The 17,047-nt window shown below is 66.6% G+C and overlaps 2 protein-coding genes and 1 long non-coding RNA gene across 14 annotated transcripts in view; 2 read left to right on the top strand and 1 right to left on the bottom strand.

The window, feature by feature from the left end:
• Positions 1–8,819, top strand: part of FRMD1 (FERM domain containing 1) — a 33,174-nt gene extending 24,355 nt beyond the window's left edge. For all 10 annotated transcript variants that reach the window (XM_072831102.1, XM_072831131.1, XM_072831092.1 and 7 more), the window contains 9 exons: positions 104–180; positions 1,103–1,289; positions 1,426–1,581; positions 2,125–2,190; positions 2,648–2,716; positions 3,336–3,510; positions 4,083–4,415; positions 5,547–5,626; positions 6,693–8,819. In XM_072831102.1, the coding sequence (XP_072687203.1) occupies positions 104–180; positions 1,103–1,289; positions 1,426–1,581; positions 2,125–2,190; positions 2,648–2,716; positions 3,336–3,510; positions 4,083–4,415; positions 5,547–5,626; positions 6,693–6,818 (1,269 nt within the window). In that variant the 3' untranslated portion in view covers positions 6,819–8,819. The remainder of the gene's footprint in view (positions 1–103; positions 181–1,102; positions 1,290–1,425; positions 1,582–2,124; positions 2,191–2,647; positions 2,717–3,335; positions 3,511–4,082; positions 4,416–5,546; positions 5,627–6,692) is intronic.
• An 828-nt stretch (positions 8,820–9,647) lies between these two features.
• LOC140635876 (uncharacterized) lies at positions 9,648–16,664 on the top strand. The gene is made up of 2 exons (XR_012033209.1): positions 9,648–15,922; positions 16,031–16,664. It is a non-coding gene; the product is annotated as an uncharacterized lncRNA (long non-coding RNA).
• Positions 13,582–17,047, bottom strand: part of KIF25 (kinesin family member 25) — a 50,767-nt gene continuing 47,301 nt past the window's right edge. For all 3 annotated transcript variants that reach the window (XM_072831073.1, XM_072831084.1, XM_072831076.1), the window contains 3 exons: positions 16,009–16,176; positions 15,493–15,648; positions 13,582–14,533 (listed from right to left, as the gene is read on the bottom strand). In XM_072831073.1, the coding sequence (XP_072687174.1) occupies positions 14,379–14,533; positions 15,493–15,648; positions 16,009–16,176 (479 nt within the window). In that variant the 3' untranslated portion in view covers positions 13,582–14,378. The remainder of the gene's footprint in view (positions 14,534–15,492; positions 15,649–16,008; positions 16,177–17,047) is intronic.

The raw sequence follows: 17,047 nt of genomic DNA, 5'->3' as shown, positions 1-17,047 counted from the left end.
GTGCCCCGGCTATCACCGCCGGAGCCGATGTGGGGGACCCAGTGGCACCGAGCCGGGGCCTGCCCGGGTGGCCACTGCCCTCCGGCTGTGCTTACCCCCCCAGGCCGGAGGGCAGCCCCGCGCGCCCTTTGTCACCTTCCTCAGAGTGCGGTACTACGTGGACAACGGAAGGGTCATAAGGTAAGTCGCCGCCGTCCGAGGACGTTCAGGGGATGGAGGTGACCTTCCCGGATACCGGGTCGTGGGCAGGGCGGGCTCTGCTCAGCAACGCGCCCTGGGAACGCGTCGCCCTCCCACTCGGCTTCTCTCAGGGGGATCTGTGCCTGTCACCCGGAAGGACTGGCCTGTCCCGCGGGGGGCGCCGCTCTCGGCCTGGGGGCAAGGGTGCCGGGCGGGCACCCCTGGGGCCTCCTGCCTTGTGGGGCTGCTTTCTTGAGGGGTCGCCCCGAGTACCACATGGGGACCTGAGCCGCTGGACCAGGTGAGCGGAGCCCGGCCCCCAGGATGCCCTGAGCTCCTGCCGGGGGGCCAGTGACAGATGGCTGGGGAGGAAGGAGTGGGCACGTGTGGTTGTGTGGAAGGTTCTGGAGAGTGGGGGTGGGTGGTCATTTGGAAGGTTCTGGAGAAGTGTAGATGGGAGAACTGGAAGGTGGAGGGTGGCGGAGAGAAGTGTGACACCAATCACGTTACTAGTGTTAGAAGATCTGAGCCTGCTCTCTTGCCTGTCATGTTGGGAAATTAGCAGAAGGAAATCCGTGTAGGCTGGGTGGGCCCAGTCCAGTGGATCCCATGGGATCCCAGCTAGCGGTGCATGAGCTCCTCTCTGGAGCACTGCACGCGGCCCAGGGCGTGACCTGACCAGGGAATGAGCCTGATCTCAGCACTTCCACTCTGAGCACTGAGGCTCCCTGGCTTCTCGGCTGCAGAGGTCACCGGCCAAGGCCATCTGTGCCATGCTGGAAAGTGGCCTGTGGTGTGACAGGGACGGGAACCCCTGGGACTCGGAGAAGCTCTGAGGGCTGGGGCGCGGGGGCAGCAGGTGGGCCCCAGGCTGTGGCGGGGCAGGAGCCGCCTCCCACCGGCACCACCTGCTGCCTTCCAGCGACCGGACGGCCAGGCACCTGTACTACTGCCACCTGAAGGAGCGGGTGCTGAGGTCCCAGTGCGCCCACCGTGAGGAGGCCTACTTCCTGCTGGCCGCCTACGGGCTGCAGGCCGACCTGGGCAACCACCGGGAGCCGGTCCACGTGGGGAGGTACTTCGAGCCCCAGGCCTACTTTCCGCCGTGGGTAAGGTCACCTGCTACTCAGCAGCGGTGGAGAACCTTCTCGGCCCAGGCCCTGGGGCGGAGTCCCTGGAGGCCAGAGGGGCAGGCGGGGGACAAGAGAGCAGGCAGGGACCAACAGGCCTGCGGCCCTTCCCCAGATCATCGCCAAGAGGGGCCGCGCCTACATCCTCAGGCACGCGCCGGCCATGCACCGCGAGCAGCGGGGCCTGAACCCCAAGGAGGCTGTGCTGTGCTTCATCAGAGAGGCCTGCCGGCTCGAGGACGTCCCCGTCCACTTCTTCAGGCTGTACAAGGTCAGGCCCTGCGGGACCCGGGACTTCAGGCCGCCCCACATCTGCTCTGCCCAAGGGGCCCAGATGAGCTGAGCCCACGGGGCAGCCAGGACGTGTTGCTACCACTGGCCTGGGCCCAGGCCCTGACCCCGGGACTGGGTGGAGAGTGTCCCCACAGCCAGCCCGGGACCGGGCCCTGACCCTGGGACAGGGTGGACGGCGTCCCCACAGCTGGCCTGTGCCCCAACCCCACCGGCCTCCTATGGTGGGAGCTGCCCCACCTGGAGCCCTAGCGAGGGGGACCGTCTGTGGAATGGGACCGATTCTGGCATTTTCCTGCCGCGGTCTGCGGGCAGCACGGTCTGGGGGAAGCTGGGCGGAGGGCCCGTGAGTGGGGCTCCAGGAGCTCAGCTACCAGGGACGCAGAAGTTAGAGCAGGTGAAGGAGGCAGGGAGGTGGGACCAGGCCTCTGGCCTCACAGGGAAAGGGCCCTGCTGTCCCTGGCGGGACCCACCCACCGCCCGGCACAGGGCTCTGGGCCTCTCTGAGGGTCGTGTCCTCCAGGACAAGAAGGAGGACAGACCTACCATCATCCTGGGACTGACCCTCAAGGGAATGCAAGTCTACCAGGTACCGGAAGAGTCCCTGCAGCGTCCTTCCTCCCCCCTGCCCCTCCTCCCTGCCCCTCCTCCTCCCCTTCTTCTCTCTCTCCCCTTCCCCTCTCCCTCCTCCACCTCCCCTGTCCCTCTCTCACCTCCTCTCTCCCTTCCTCCCCCTTCCACCTCCTTCCCCTCTTCCTCCTCTCTCACCTCCTCCCTCCTCCTCCCCTCCCCCTGTCCCTCCCTCCTCCCCTCTCCTCTCCCTCCTTTCTCCTCTCTTCCCCCTTCCACCTCCTTCCTCCTCCCCTTCCCCTCTCCTTCCTTCCTCCCTGCCCCTCCACCTCTCTCCCCTCTTCTTCCTCTCTCTCCTTCCGTGCACCTCCCCCTCCCCCACCTCCTTCCACCTCCCCACCCCTCCCCTCCTCTTGGAGGGCTGACTTGGTGCTCCCTCCGGTGGACCCTCCTGAGCGGCTCTCTCTCCTTTGCAGGAGGTGAACCGTGCCCCGGAGCTGCTCTATGACTTCCCCTGGTCCCACATTGGGAAGGTGGCATTTCTGGTACGAGCTGACAGAGTTGAGGTGGGAGGGCCCAGCCCACCCTTGGACTTCAGGCCATCCCCTGAGCCCTCATCCTCTGTGGGGCCCAGCCCAAGCCCCCGCACCTGGGGCGTCCAGGGCCTGGCTCTTCGCTGCAGGGCATAGTGGCCCTGCCCTTGGGAAGTGTTTCGTGGCCGCCGCCCCGGCCTTCGCCTTCTGATCCCCAGCGACCTTCCGGCTCCCTCGTGGAGACCACAAAGGGAAGTGAGGAGTCGGCCATAGAAACGCACCTCTGGGGTGACAGCCTCCACGTGCCCCCGCTGTGTGTCCTGGCCTCACGAGGCCTCCCCGGCTGGGCCTGGCACTCGGGCTGAGCGCAAGGACAGTGAGGCCCCGGGCAGACGCTGGCCCTGGACCCTTGCTCCGGACGGCGAAGCGAAACCTGGCGCCGCGTCCTGCAATGTGGTCAGCCCCCGGGTTGGCCAAGGCTGAGGGCGGTGTCCACCTTAGACTCGTGCCCCTGACCGCCCGCCTGCGCACCGGCTGGCTTCCTAGTTAGGGGTCGGGGCCGCTGCTTCAGACACTTCTGTCCTGTTGTCACGTGGTTTCCCTGCAGTTACATCTGGTCTCCTCTGTCCAGGGGAAGAAGTTCGAGATGCGGCTGGACGGGCTGCCGTCAGCGCGGAAGCTGGTGTACTACACGGGCTGCGCCTGGCGCTCGCGCCACCTGCTGCAGCTGCTCAGCGCCAGCCACCAGCTGCACCTCAGCCTGCGGCCCGCGCTGCAGAGGCTACGGCAGCGGGAGGAGGCCGAAGGTGCGCACCGTCCACCTGCGCTCCCGACTCTCCGGGCACCGGGGTTCGCCTGCGCCGGACACAGGGCACGGCGGCTGGTGGCACCTCCGCTGGTCCCATTGTGGGGCGTGGCCCCTTGGCTCCTGTGTCCCCCTCCCAGGGGGATGAGGCGGCTCCACTCCTCCCGGGGCGCAGTTCTAAAGATGCGGCCTAGAGACCTATTGGATTCTGGGTCAGAGTTCTCAAGGGGCTGGGTGGTTCCTGGGTCCGTGGCTGTGTGGGCAGCGGCGTGCCTCAGTGTGACCATGCTGCTCGCGTGCAGGCACGGCTTCGGGGTCCCTCGAGCTGAGAGCCACGCGAGAGCCCTTGGGAAACTATCACAAGGGGCTCCTATCTGGAGCTTACTGGCTGAGGGTGACAGATGCCACCTGGGCAGCCTGGGCTGTGACGGGGGTACCCAGGGCCACAAACCCCTCATGTTGTGCCTCCTGGGCCTCAGCACCAGCTGACGGTGGGCGGCCACTGTTGGCAGCCTGCGGCTCCGGGAAGGCGCTTATACCTACTGTTGGGGTGTCGGTCCTGTCCCCGCACAGAGAAGGAGCACTATCGCGAGTCCTACATCCGCGACACGCTGGACCTGGACCTGGACCTGGATCCGGACCCGGGCGGCAGGGGCTCCCTGGGCAGCGGGGGCAGCAGCCAGCACGTCCCCCGCCGCCTCTCCCTTGGGTCAGCTGACAGCTGCAGCAGCTCCCACACGTCAGGCGTCAGAGAGGCCGGGGAGATGGCGGTGGACGAGCCCCCGGGTGCTGAGGCCCTCCACGTGGAGATGCCACCCTGCGGCTCCAGCTCCATCCGGAGCGGCCACGGCTCAGAGGCTGGCAGCAGAGGCCGGCCGGAGGGGGACGGCCGGGCCCGGGGAGACGGTGAGTGTGCCCCAGCCGGCCCCTGGCAGGGCCACTGCTGTGGGCACCAGGGCAATGAGTACAAACCGTCCCGAGAGAGGCTGCGGTGCGCGTGACCGGGATTTCCCTGCGACTCCTTCACCCTCCACCCCCATGAGGCGGGCCTTGGGGTCAGGGGTCAGACGGGACGGCAGGGCCCTCCGTGGGGTGCAGCGTGATGGGGGTCCTGCAGCCTGCTCTGCAGCTGGGCACAAGAGGCTCCTCGGGGCCCCTCGTTCATCATCTGGCCATCAGGGAATGTCACCCAGATTTTCCTGCAGCCACACGGATCAGTGAAATCACAAGATGAGAGGCCCCCAGGAGTTGTAGGACCCAGTGTCCATTCAGCTCAGCCCTCAGGGGTGTTTCTGCGGCGGTCTGGGCCTGTGGGGCCCTGGAGCGCCTTCCCCGGCACCTCAGGAAGGTCCCACTGGCTCTGCTGTTCCCTCGGCTGCGAGGGGCATTCGTGGGGACCAGCTGCAGGTCCCAGCCACTAGGGCCACCCAGGGCTACCCAGGGTCACCCAGGGTCACCTCAGGACACCAGGGCCAGCCAGGGGCAGGTGGTAAAGGACCACGTGGCTTCCGTCTATGTTTCTGTCCAAGCTCGTGGTCTGCAATCCAACGTGAACGATAATAATGATACGGAGCTTGCCCAGTAAGAGCGCGCTGTGACTGGACATCAGAGCGTTTGGTCAACCAAAGCAGCCTGGTGCCAGTGAGGAAGGATGGGGCGGTGCCAGCCCACGGGATGGGGGTGGGGAGGGCCCGGACCCTTGCAAGGCTTACGGCAGAGGGAGCCTGCAGGGCTAGTCCCATGGGGGCCCCGAGGGCGGGCGTCCTGTGCTGGGGCTGGGGCTTCGGTGGGCGAGGAGGAGCCAGGTGGTCCAGAGCGTGGCCCGCATGCTCAAGGAGGCTCAGACACGTCAGTGGGGAGCACGGGTGACCAGGGTGTGACCGCCGCCGACCTTCCCACCACCACGCTGCAGGTCAAGGGCCCTGGAGGGGGGGGTGCATGGAGGCCCAGTCCCAAGTCAGAGTGAGGGTCCCCAGGGGAGAAGCTGGGCAGCGGGGGCTCATCCCGGCTCTGCTCACGCCTCCTCCTGTCTCACAGCCTCTGGCCCGGAGCCCTCGGCAGTCGTGCAGGTCCCACTGATCAGGATGAGGGGCAGGTGTGCGGAGGCCCTGTACCAGGTATGTTACTGTGGCAGCCCCAGGCCAGGCAGCCCGAGGCCGGCTCCGGCACCTGCTCTCCTGGCCCGTCCAGGCCCACCGGAGGTCCCCGGGTGGAGACCCCTGGACCTGTAGTCAGGCCGTGGGGGAGCTTCCGGGGAACAAGGCAGGCAGGGGCTGGCCCCCTGGGGTCTCCACCTTCCTGGTTGAGTGCTCAGTGGGTGGCAGAGTCCACCCCCCCACCCCGGGTAGTGAGCACTCCAGGGGCTGCTCCAGGCCCCCCTGGGGCAGAGGAGAGACCGACCCCAATGGTTTGGGCTGAGGGTTCCTCACCTTGCTTGGAGCAGACCTGGGGGTGGTGCCCTGGACAGACAGAACATAAGGCTGTGATGTGACTTCCCAGGGATAGAGAGAGAAGCCGGTGCCCTGGGCAGGGTTGGCGCCCTGTGCAGCTGGGGGTCCTTGGGCAGAGACAGTGGATAGGACATGCCCCCCAAAGGGCGATGAGACAGCCTGCATCACCAGTGCGCTCAGCCCCTCTGCAGTGGTGAGCTCGCCCTGTGGGGTGCGAAGTGGCTGCAGTAGTTTGGTGTGGTGGGTGCGAGCTGGACCCCCACCTGGACAGGACCCCCCGCCCCAGGCGGCCGCCTCGGAGCCCGGGCAATGGACAGGCTTCCGCACACAGGAGATAGAGGCAGGAGGCTCTCCTTGACTTCGAGGATGCTTCCAGGTCTTACCCCTAAAATCATTCAAATAGTAACCAAGTCTGACAGGGGTGGGCTCTGTGTAGGGGCCCCGGGGGGACCCAGGACGGGGAGGAGAGGGAGGAGCCAGTGCAGAAGGAGCCGCTCCCTGCCTGAGCCATCCTGGCCCGTGCCCCTCTCCTGCCCACAGAGCTTGCACCCGTGGCGGGCACTCGGGACAGGAGAAGGCTGGCTGTGCAGACAGTGGGCCCAGCAAGGCGCAGTGAGGGATCTGGGGGCGGGGACAGAGGGGGTGTGGGTGCAGGGAGGACAGACTTGGAGCCGTGGCCAAAGATGAGGAGGCAGGGCGGGAAGCAGAACGCACTCGCACTGTCCCCCTACAGATGCCAGAGGCAGAGCCACCCCACCACAGCCTGGACCGCGCACCGCCGGGAACCTGCAGGTCCACCAACAGCCTCTACCTGGTGCTGTGCAGGGAAGACCAGCTCCTGGAGGAGTTTGTGGTGTAGACGCCTAGAGATGGGGCTCTGCGCCCTTGGGGCTCACCCACGCTGCACAGTTTGTCCACGTGGCACAGCTGCATCCACGAGGCACGGCTTGTCCAATCGGGGCTCCGTCTACACACATGGCTCGTCCATGTGGCAAGTCCTGTCCACGTGGGGCTCTGTCTACACAGCACAGCTGCATCTGCACAGTGGGCTTGGCCCACACCTCCTCCCACCTCAGGACAGTCTCTGGCCCTCACCCCCTCCTGCGCTGGAGGCTCCGGCCACGCCCTGGTTGACTGAGGCCCTCCCCTCGCCCCCTGCCCCCCCTCCTGTATGATCACCTGTCAGTGGTGTGGAGCAGGCCCTGACGTCAGGCCTGGAGGGGACCTGGAGGGTTCCACTCTCGAGCCAGCCATGATGGGTCCAAGCTCCATCCATCTGTGTGACCAAGAGGCAGAAGTCAGGGTCCGACCATGCGGTCTCCAGGCGAGTGGGGGCTGGCCCCTCGGGTAGCCCTTCCCCATCTATTCTGGGAAGGAGGATGTGGTAGCTGTGCCCACACGGTGGCGAGACCCCGCAGGTTCCCTCTGCACTGACCCCTGATGGAGGCCAGACCACGCGCACAGCCCTGTGGGAGTCTTTGACCCAAGGCCACAGTCACCTGTCATTGCACTGGCCACAGGCCTCCGCTAGCCCAGTGTTTGCAATCCCTCTGTGAGGTGTGGTCCCGGCTGCCACCCCAGGCCTGGCTGGTGGATGACCCCTGTCCACCACCCACATGACACGGACATCCCGGGAGGCACCATGCCCGAAGCTGCAGGGTCACCTGGACACCTGGTCCCTGCGGAGCTCACAAAACCAGACAGGCAGCTGGTCAACCAGCAAAGCCATCATCTCGATTCTGAATCCTCCTCCCTCGGCCCCAAGACAGAGCCCCGTGTCCTGGTCCTCTCCCATCACAGGTCACACGGCAGCGGTGATCTGCCCACAGGGGCGGCCAGGGCTCCTGCCCTGGGACAGTGCTGGGCACCCTCTAGGGGTCCGAGACTGCAGGTGAGATGGGGCGGAGCGGGGACCAGCCCCCCGCCACCCTCTGCACCCGACCCACGCTCCAGGGCTGGGGTTGGGAGAGTGTTCCCAGCTTCGCCATGACGCTGGCAGGTTCACAGCTCCTGCGGCAGCGATTCCTGGGAAAGTGTGCTTTTGAGGGACAGCTGACCTTCTCTGTGCCGTGGGTGCATCGAGAGCCCGTGAGCAAGCAGCACGGGACGGCAGGTGCAGGGCCGCAGCCGCAGCCCCAGCATGGGTTGGCCCACGTGGGTGGGAGGCACGAGGCACGGTGACAGCCACCCCACGCTGGGAGGATTTGCATAGTTGTGCCTTCCTTTCAAAGGCAGGCTGGCTTCCCTGAGGCTGAGCCCCGCTTGCAGGTGGCCTCCACCTGTGGAGGGACTGCACACCCCGCCCCGGGAGGAAAAGCAGGGCCTGTCTTACCTGCCTCCTGGCCCCAGGTGGGCCCTGCAACCCTTCCGGAAGCCCTGAGAGCAGGGATGCGAGACGGTTAATAACAAGCCCCGAGCCAGAGGCTCCTAGTGGGGCTCAGGGTGCGGGTCAGCTCGTTTGACCTGGGGCCCCTCTGGGCTGCCCCCACCCAAGATCCGCACCCGCACACCTGCTGTCCCCTTGACCTGGAGGGACCGGCCCCTGCCTGTCTGGAGGCCCCGAGCGCTCAGCGGGCGATGGTGAGCCCACTGCCACACAGCCCTGCGCCCGTGATGCCTCCCCGTCTCTGGTGCTCGTGCTGGGGCGGCCGCAGCGGCATGGGAGCTCAGACGGAGGGTGGAGCTGGAGCCCATGTGTGAGCGCACGTGCATGCACATGGCTGGGCGGGTGGGTGCGTGCACACTTGCACGGTGAGGTTGATGCCCCCCACGCTGGGCTTTTGATCCTTTCTGTGAAAGGTGATCTTGTGTGTGTGCACAGCGGGCACGTGTAATAAAGGACTGAACCCACGCCTTCACACGCACGTGCACCGGCCTGCACTGGGGCGGCCACGTCACACTGGTAGAGGACCAAGCTGGGAACATTCGCCGCCGCCGGGGGCTGCTCCGGTGAACATGCGCTGTGTCCGAGCACTCCCCGGACAGGGACCACGGGGACCTCTCCTGCCCCGGGGCGCTCAGAGTTACCAAATTTGTGCCTCGGCGAGAAGCAAGGCTGCTCTGGCCTCCTTCATCTGCAGCCTGAATGGGGATGGGCCAGGGGGTTGCCAGGGGTCGCTGTGGTCACCTAGTCCCCCTCACCAGACACGCGTCAAGTGTCCACCCTGGGCAGGTGCCAGCAGAGTGGGGTGCCTGCCAGGGGCTGGGGTGGCGGGCGGCCTCCCGGGCTGCCCGTCTGGCCCCTGTGTAGGAAGCACCCAGGCCCCAGGCCCCGGAGGTCACCCAGCCTGGTGGCCCCAAGAGCAAGTAGCTGAGGGAGGGGCCCCCGAGCAGGATGGCTTGAGGTTGGGGCTGCAGCTTTCCCAGGAGTCTCCAAAATCACACCAGGACCAGTCCCCAGAGCAACAAAGGGGTTGAATCTGCTCTGAGCTGTGTCTATGGGGATCATTTTCCTTCAAAGAAGCGAGGGCACAGGAGCTCAGCCCCCAGACTGGTTTGCCACGCCCGAGGAGCCCGGTGCCAGCCAGCTGGGGGTGCCGGGCCCTGCACACGCCAAGGCGCCAAGGCTCAGGGATGCGGTGAGGGGCAGGGCTTGGAGGAAGGCCCTGGGGGTCGCTGCATCTGTCCCCGGCTGCCACCAGAGGGCGCCGGAGATCTGCCGCAGGAGGGTGCCCCCCCCACCCCCGCCCCCCACTGCTGCCCCGGCGCCCCAGGCCCCAGGCCCGGCTGTCGCACCTGCACCTGCGGGAGGCAGGCCTGGGCACATCGGGGCCATGTGGCTTCTGACCAGCTACTCTGGGTACAAGCCGGGCTCGTCCAGGCTCCGTCTCCCATCACCCTGACCCCAGCCATCTGCGACTTGAGGGTGGCCAGGCCGGAGGAGGAGGGAGGCCAGGACCAGTGCCCTGTGTCCTTGGCAGATGGGCCGCAGGGACCGTTGGCTGACCCCGAGAAACCACTAGAGCCCGGCAGGGGCGCCTATTTCTGTCCTTCCTCCAGGCCTCATACAGATGAGGAAAACGATGCCAAGTGTCTGTTGTCCACTGGGTCATCTGGCTGCTGGGGTGAGCGGGGAGCACAATTAGAGGCCACGAGGGGGCCGGGGCAGTGGTCTCCAGCCCTCCCTGGTCCTGCCCACCCGGAAAGAGCGGAGGCAGGAGGGGCTGGAGAGCCAAGTCAGAAGCACCAGCTTCTCCTTTCGGGTAAGATTAGGGTTTCGTCTTTCAGGCAAAACAGGTATCTTCCCAGAAAACGGGCTGGATGGTTTGTGAGAAGAGGCAGGTCAGGGCTGGTGCGCCCAAGACCATGGGTGACCCCTGCGAGGAGGGGCATGTGGCCCCCAGGGGTGCAGCGGGCAGGGCCACAGAGCAAAGCCCCACACGCCTCCCTGCGCTACTGCCATCGGGGCTGGGAAGGATGCCACCGGAGGTCAGAGGTCAGGTTAGCAGGTCTACATTCACAGAAATCCTCGAGGGCTTGTTCGATGTGGATCCTGGGTCCACCCCACCACCACCCCCCCCTCCCCTGCCCGGCCTTGTGACCCTGCCTACCCTGGGGTGAAGCACGGGCGGGAGCCCTGCTGTGGCACTTTGGGCGGACTGCTCAGTGCACGGGGCCTGTCACCCTCGGGGGGACCCACAGCCCGTTGCCGTCATGCACCCAGGGGAACTCTGCCCTGTGGCCCCGGGGTCGCCTAGCCCAACCTCCTCCAGAGGAGACGACCCCGTCCGTGGCCGACCGGCCCAGAGCCGAGGAGCAGCGCAGGTGGACTGAGGACCGTCCAGGGGACCGGGGGCTCCCAGGAGTCCGGCCTTCGCAGGTCTACCCAGCACCAGGGGAACCGTAAGCCCCGTCACTGTTAGGCCTGGGGCCCCATCAGCTCATGGCTGCCAGGTTTTCTAAAATGTACAAAATGAAGAAGATCTTAACCCTAAGTGACTAGGACCCACGGACTCCCCAGTAAGGACTGGTTCCATCGCCCCTCATGGAAGGGCCGTGGACGGAGCCGGAACCTCTGGGCACCCCCGCTGGGACCCAGCCAGGGGGAAGCAGTCGGAGGTGTGTAGGTCAGGTTTGGTGTCTGTGGGGTTCATGGGTAACTGTCTCCCTTGGGCAGGGACAGCAGGGGCCTTCAGGGTCTGGGGACAGCGGGCGCAGGCCTGTGGCCCCCCAACCCCTCCAGCCCCCTCCAACCCTCCCAGCCCCCCAGCCCCCAGTCCTCTCCTTCCCCGATCACCCTCACAGGGACCCCAACCACCTCCGCATGGGAAGGCAGCGGGCTCCTTCCACCAAGCTGACCCACTGGGGTCTCTCAAGAGCCTCTGGGAAACGTGGGTGGCATCTTGGGGTCTCGGGCTTATGCTCTTTGCCACATCCTAGCAGTTCTGACTGGATGCTTTTCTACGTCATTGAAGGACTTTGCTCACAGCTAATAGCACCGGGTTTCCCGCAGGGGGCCCCCAGCAGTGCAGGTTCTGGCCTCAGAGCCCGGCCTTTTCCTCACCCAGCGGCTGGGGGTTCCCAGACACGGGGTGCCACAGACTGCCCCCCCACGCGCTGACTCCCCTCCCTGCCCACAGACATGGCTCAGGGCCCCAGGCTCAGGCCTCCCCCGCCCAAACTGAAATATGCACCGAGGGGGGACGTGACTTCCCCCCACATGGGCCCCCGTGTGCAGACTCCCTTGGGGTGGGGTGGGGGCACCAAGCCCGGGGAGAGAGCTGCCCGGTGAGCAAGGCCCAGGGATTGGGGGCACAAGCCCCGAGGGCGTGGGGGTCCCTGTGTGTGGATCCATGCTTGGAGTGTGGCTGGGGAGGGTCAGGCTGCTCCATCCCCAGGGCAGGAGGGCAGGGGGATGTGGGGGTACAGGGGGAGCTGCCCAGCCTGGGACTACAGAGGCGGGGCTGGGAAGCCAATTCCCCGCAGTGGCAACAGGTGACCCGAGGCAGCAACCTGCCTGGGCCCCTGAGGACGCACGGGCTGCCTCCCCTCGGCCCTCCCGTACCAGATGTGTCGGGGGGACAGTGGTGCCGGGGCCCTGGCCTGTGGAACAGGGTCTCATCCGCACACCCGCCGTGAGCCCTGTGTCTGCAGACGTGTCCATGTGGGGGGCCAGGGTACGGGGGAGGGCAGGCTGGGGCAGGTCCGTTCCTGCCCTGGCTCTGTCGGGGTGACCCCACGTCCCCCAGGCACTCTCCCTCCTATGCACTGGGCCCTCCCCTCTGGGACACAGGCCCCGAGGGGTGACTGGGTGATGGGGACAGAGGCAGGCTGTGTGCGGGGGCAGGGGGAGGCTGCAAGCCCCGGGGCCACCCTCTGGCACCCCCACAGGGACACCCACCGGAGGCCAGGCTCCGTTGCCGCTTCCTCCACAGATGAAGTGTTTTCTGCGTCTGCCAAACACGCCAGTCGAGGCTGGAGGCTCACGTGGTTATCCTGCCAACTCGGAACAGCGGCCGAGGCTGCGCGCTGGCACCCTGAGGCCTGGGCGCTCCCACGGCCACGGCCACGTGCTCACAGAGGCCCTGAGTGCGAATCCGGACGGCGAGCCTGCCCCCGATGCGCCAGCCCCGCTGTCAGGGTTCGCGCCACGAGGCTCACACAGGGAGGCCTGTCACTGCCTCCACTTGGAGAGGCCAGCGCCCGGCTCGAGGGCCCATCCTGAGGCGGCACAGGTCGCCGGGCTGCAGGGAGGATGCTGGGGCGGAGGTGGCCACACGCAGGGCAGAAAGGCCTCTCTCGGGCAGCGGGCCACACCTGCCACAGCGGCTGGCCTCCTGCCGTGCCCGCGAGTGGCTGGCGACCCGCTTCGCCTCTCTCCAGGGCCCGGTGCGGTCCCTGCCCAGCACACCTGGGATGGAGGGACCCGCCCTGGGGCCGCCCTCGCAGACGTTGGGATCTGCTTGAGCCACAGGGTGTCTCGGAGCTGGTGGGTGCCGGGTGCCCCAGGGATCCTGCGGTGACGGGACCCCCCTACCCGCCTCTAACACCCCGCAGGCCCTTGCAGGCAAAGACTGCCCGGCTCTGCTTCCCTCAAGTCTCGGGGGACCGTTTCTGTGACCATCACCCCACTCTGCAGGTGGGGCGTCTCCCACGTCAGGATCCCCACACGGACTTGTCCTGAGTCAGGATCGAACACCGCGTCCCCGTCACGCTCATGGGGCTGCACACACACTCGTGGCTGTCTGTCCTCGAGGAGCCAGTCCATCTGCCCCCTCCCGGTCACCGCCAGGCCCCGCCGTCTGTGGAGCCCGCCCCCCGCGGGGTGGGCAACCCGGTCAGCTCAGCACGGGCCCCGTTGGCAGGCTGCCTGGGCGTCCAGCCCCGTCCCTGCCACACGAGCCCACGGCCGGGTGGACACTGGGCTCCCGGCAGGTGTGGGAAGGAACGGAAAGGCCAGCGAGTAGCCGAGGCCCTGGACGTGCTGCCCGCCCCCGTGCTGGGGAGACCGAGGCAGGCGCGGGTCCATGCACCTCCCTCTTCACGGCACCGCACCTCATCCCTGGAGCGGGCTTGCGGGCTTTGTGCTAATTATGAGAAAATACATTATGACATTATGTTCAGTCTCTCGTAAGACAGGCTGAGGTCTGAACAGAGCTTCCCCACACTTGGGCCACTTGGGCTGCGGAAACACGGACCGGGACCTGCGTCTGAGCGTCACCTCCGAGCCGCGCGGCCGGCACACAGCCAGGGCTCGGTGGCCCGTGGCCCGCAGGTTCAGGGGCTTGGTGGCCCGTGATGCCCCGGCTGGGGCCCGTCACCGAAAGGCTCCAACCAGACGACCGCGACACTCGGGCTTCTCAGCGGGCGGCCCATGGTCAAGGAGGGTGTTCGCCATACGTCCAAGTTCCCGGGGCCCCTGGGTCCCACGCCCCCCATGGCCCCACCATGTGTCACGCGTCACGACCAGCTCTGGGACGTCGGCCCGGGACAGCGGGTCATGATGAGGAGGAATCATGACCAAGAACATCTGCTCTTCGGGGTATGTGTGCACACTCGGCATCTTGCAGGCGGGAACCGGGCCTAACGGGCTAAGGAATCTGTCGGGTCACCGGCCGCCAGGAGAGCCCCAGGCTGTGGTTCCGGAATGTGGGCGCCGACCCCAGAGCCTCGTCTGGTCTTCTCACCTCCTCACCTCCCCTGCCGGCCGCACACAGCGCAGCTCCTCTGCTCAGCCAAGAGCGCCCACCCCGGGGGCGTCAGCCCCCAAGTCCCCGTCCCCCAGGGGCTCCTCGGCCGCGCCTGCTTCTCCCGAGGAGTCTCCTGCTCCTGGGTGGCGGGTCAGCGCGTCACTGTTTCCTTGGAAGACAACAGGTTTATGAAGTTGAACATAAATGAGCTTATCGCAGGGCACCTACGTGGTCAAGCAACGACAGGGCGCGGAGCCCGTTAGCACATGCGACCCGACCACCATCCTCCTTCACCTGGGTTTTCGGGGGGCCGGACTGCCTCCACTCGCTTGGCCTCGCTGGACTTGCCTTGCCCGGGCCCCAAACCCCAGACACCGCAGCGTTTCTGCCACATGCTTCCGGCAGGGGGATACGCACAGCATCACCAGGAGCTTTGCGTCGCCTCCTTTGAAATAAGAAGCAACCGCAGGTGAAGAGAATCCCAAGAAAAACCCCGCGTCGCTAAGCTGCTGTGGAGCCCGCGGGGAGTCGGGGCGCCGGTGGCCGGGGTGAGGGCCTGGGTGCGGGCCACAGTGGGGCGGAGCCTGTCCCGGTGGTGCGGGCGGGGCCCTGCCCTGCAGGGTGGGGGAGAGCCCCCGGGGCCCAGCCGCTGCCTATAAGACCACAGGGAGGCCCAAGCGGCGTGGAGGGGAGAGAGACGGAGAGCTGAGGAGGGACGGGAAGGCCAGCAGCGCCGGCATGAAGGCCACGGCAGGGGCCCGGCCACGCTCCGCAGGGCCTGAGGCGCCAGAGCCCTCGTAGCAGCAGAGGGATAAGGTGAGCCCTGGACCAGCCCCGCCTCATCCTGTGCAAAGTCTGTCTGCAGTGAGGAAGAGGACATGCCACGTAGAAAGCCCTAGAACATTCCACCCATGGCTGTCCTCAGGACGGGCTGCGGCCTAATCCCCCCATCCTGTCCCCGTGGGCAACTCAGCCTGGGTTTCTGGCACCTGCAAACGGCGTGTGGCACGAGCAAGAGGATGGGGCCTAGGGAGCCCAGCACGCCGCCATGTGCCCACGTGGGCTCGGCAGCGTCCCCCCAGCCCAGACACCCATGACATGCCCAACAGGGTGGGACACAGGACATGGAGGCTGCCCTGCCGGGAGCCGAGGACCAACCTGGAGGGCTCGCCAGGCCGCTGCAAACAAGCCAGCCTGGTGCAGGGTAACAGGAGAAAACACGCTGGACACACTGTGGGAGGGACCACAGTGACCTGGGGAGCCAGGAGGTCCCCAGGGAGGTATGGCCAGGAGGAGCGAGCCCCCCACGGGAGTGAGTGCGCCCCGGGGCAGGGGACAGCGGGTGTGACACGAACTGGGGGTCCTGTGGTCTGGGGCCTCCCAGGGGTGGGGGGCTCACGTTACCCAGAACGTCCTGGAGAAAGTGGGTGAGCTGGCTATTGCGGTACGGGATGTGGCCTCTGCGCTCCGACAGGGCCCCCAGGACATCCGCGAGGGCCGCCAGGCTCCGGTTTATGAACGAAGTCTCCCTGAGGGCCGATCCTGTCACGCCGGACACACCTAGGAACGCGCGAAAACCCAGCCACATGGTGAGGATATGCAATGAATATTCTGGCTACATCAAGGAATGAACCAGGAAAAGCAAAACTGGTGCTCCTCAGGAGAGGAGCACGGGATGGGGAGACCCTCCATCCCATCAGCGTCCTCCTCCCACACCCTGCATGGCCTCGCCTGGGGACGGGCTGGCCCGCAGCCGAGCCATGGAGAAGGGCACCACATTGGGATGCACGCGTCTGGTGGCCGTGGGGAGACAGCTGCCCCCGAGGAGGAGCAGGTGCAAGACGACTGGACCCTGGGCAGCTGGCTCACGCACCCCCACATCCCCACGCACCCCAGAGAGAGCCCCTGCTCTGGGCTCACCTGCGCACTCGCTACCCGCCAGGTCCACGAGCTGCAGCTTGGCATGCACCTGCTCCTTGGGCTGCTGGGCCCCCGGGGACCCGGCCGGGGCTCTGCCGCAGGAGGCGCCCCCCCTGCTCCCTGAGGCCGGCCGCCCCTCCAGCGGTGGTCGCTCTGCCTGCTGGTCAGCTGCAAGGGGATGACACACACCCGGGAATGACGTCCAGGATGCCTCCCTCAGCTTCCCACGGCTGAAGGACCGGACCGGCCCTCACCCCAAGGGCCCACGCACCAGAGGGTGCTTGCTCTGACCCACAGACCCACAGCCAGGGCAGGGCCGCCCGCAGGAGGGGGACGGGCGGAGGGCAGCACACTGCCCTCGAAGGTGAGGTTGATGCCCACTTGGTCCCCAGGACGCTGAAGGATGTTCCCAGACACGTTCAGTAATGACGGGAACCTGACGGGCCCTTACGGAGGTCATTCCACAGTGTGTTTCTGAGCCCCCGAGCCCCCCAAGGAAACCCTGACAGAAAGCTTCTTCATCCCGCGTGTGCATCAATGTCATCGTGCATTCTTCCCAAACAGACTTCTTAAGGAGATTATTTTAAACCTAAACGGTATATACTCATTGTGGAAAGCATAAAAATTTACCAAAATAAAAAGAACATAGAAACCGCTCTGGTCTCACTGCCTTCCCACGTGTGACCGTGAGCTCCCTGAACTGCTCGTGTGCACGTGTCCATGAGGGGCCCAGCCCTCCCTGCAGGCGCCCTGGCCTGGGGCGAGTCGGGCTGAGTTCGGGGGCAGGGGGGGTGGGTGCGGTCAGTAATCTCTGGATGGTCGTGCCTCCCCATTGATGGCCACAGGGTTGGGAGGGCGCCCTCCACGCTGGCCTGCAACCCGAGTGAGGTGTGGCCTCTCCAGTGGCAGCCCACCAGGACCAGGCGTTGGTTCCTCTGTGTGAAGGGGGGCCCTGGACCCTCCGCCCTCCGCCAGTGGGCTCTGGCACCGGAGCCTGCAGAAATTGGGGTCCTCGGGCCCATCATCCCTCCCCCCGCCC

The sequence above is a fragment of the Canis lupus genome, chromosome 1 (genome assembly GCF_048164855.1).
Source record: "Canis lupus baileyi chromosome 1, mCanLup2.hap1, whole genome shotgun sequence".
Classification (NCBI taxonomy): domain Eukaryota; kingdom Metazoa; phylum Chordata; class Mammalia; order Carnivora; family Canidae; genus Canis; species Canis lupus.
The sequence above is the reverse complement of the archived record's forward strand: the minus strand, read 5'-3'. Positions and strand labels throughout refer to the sequence as shown.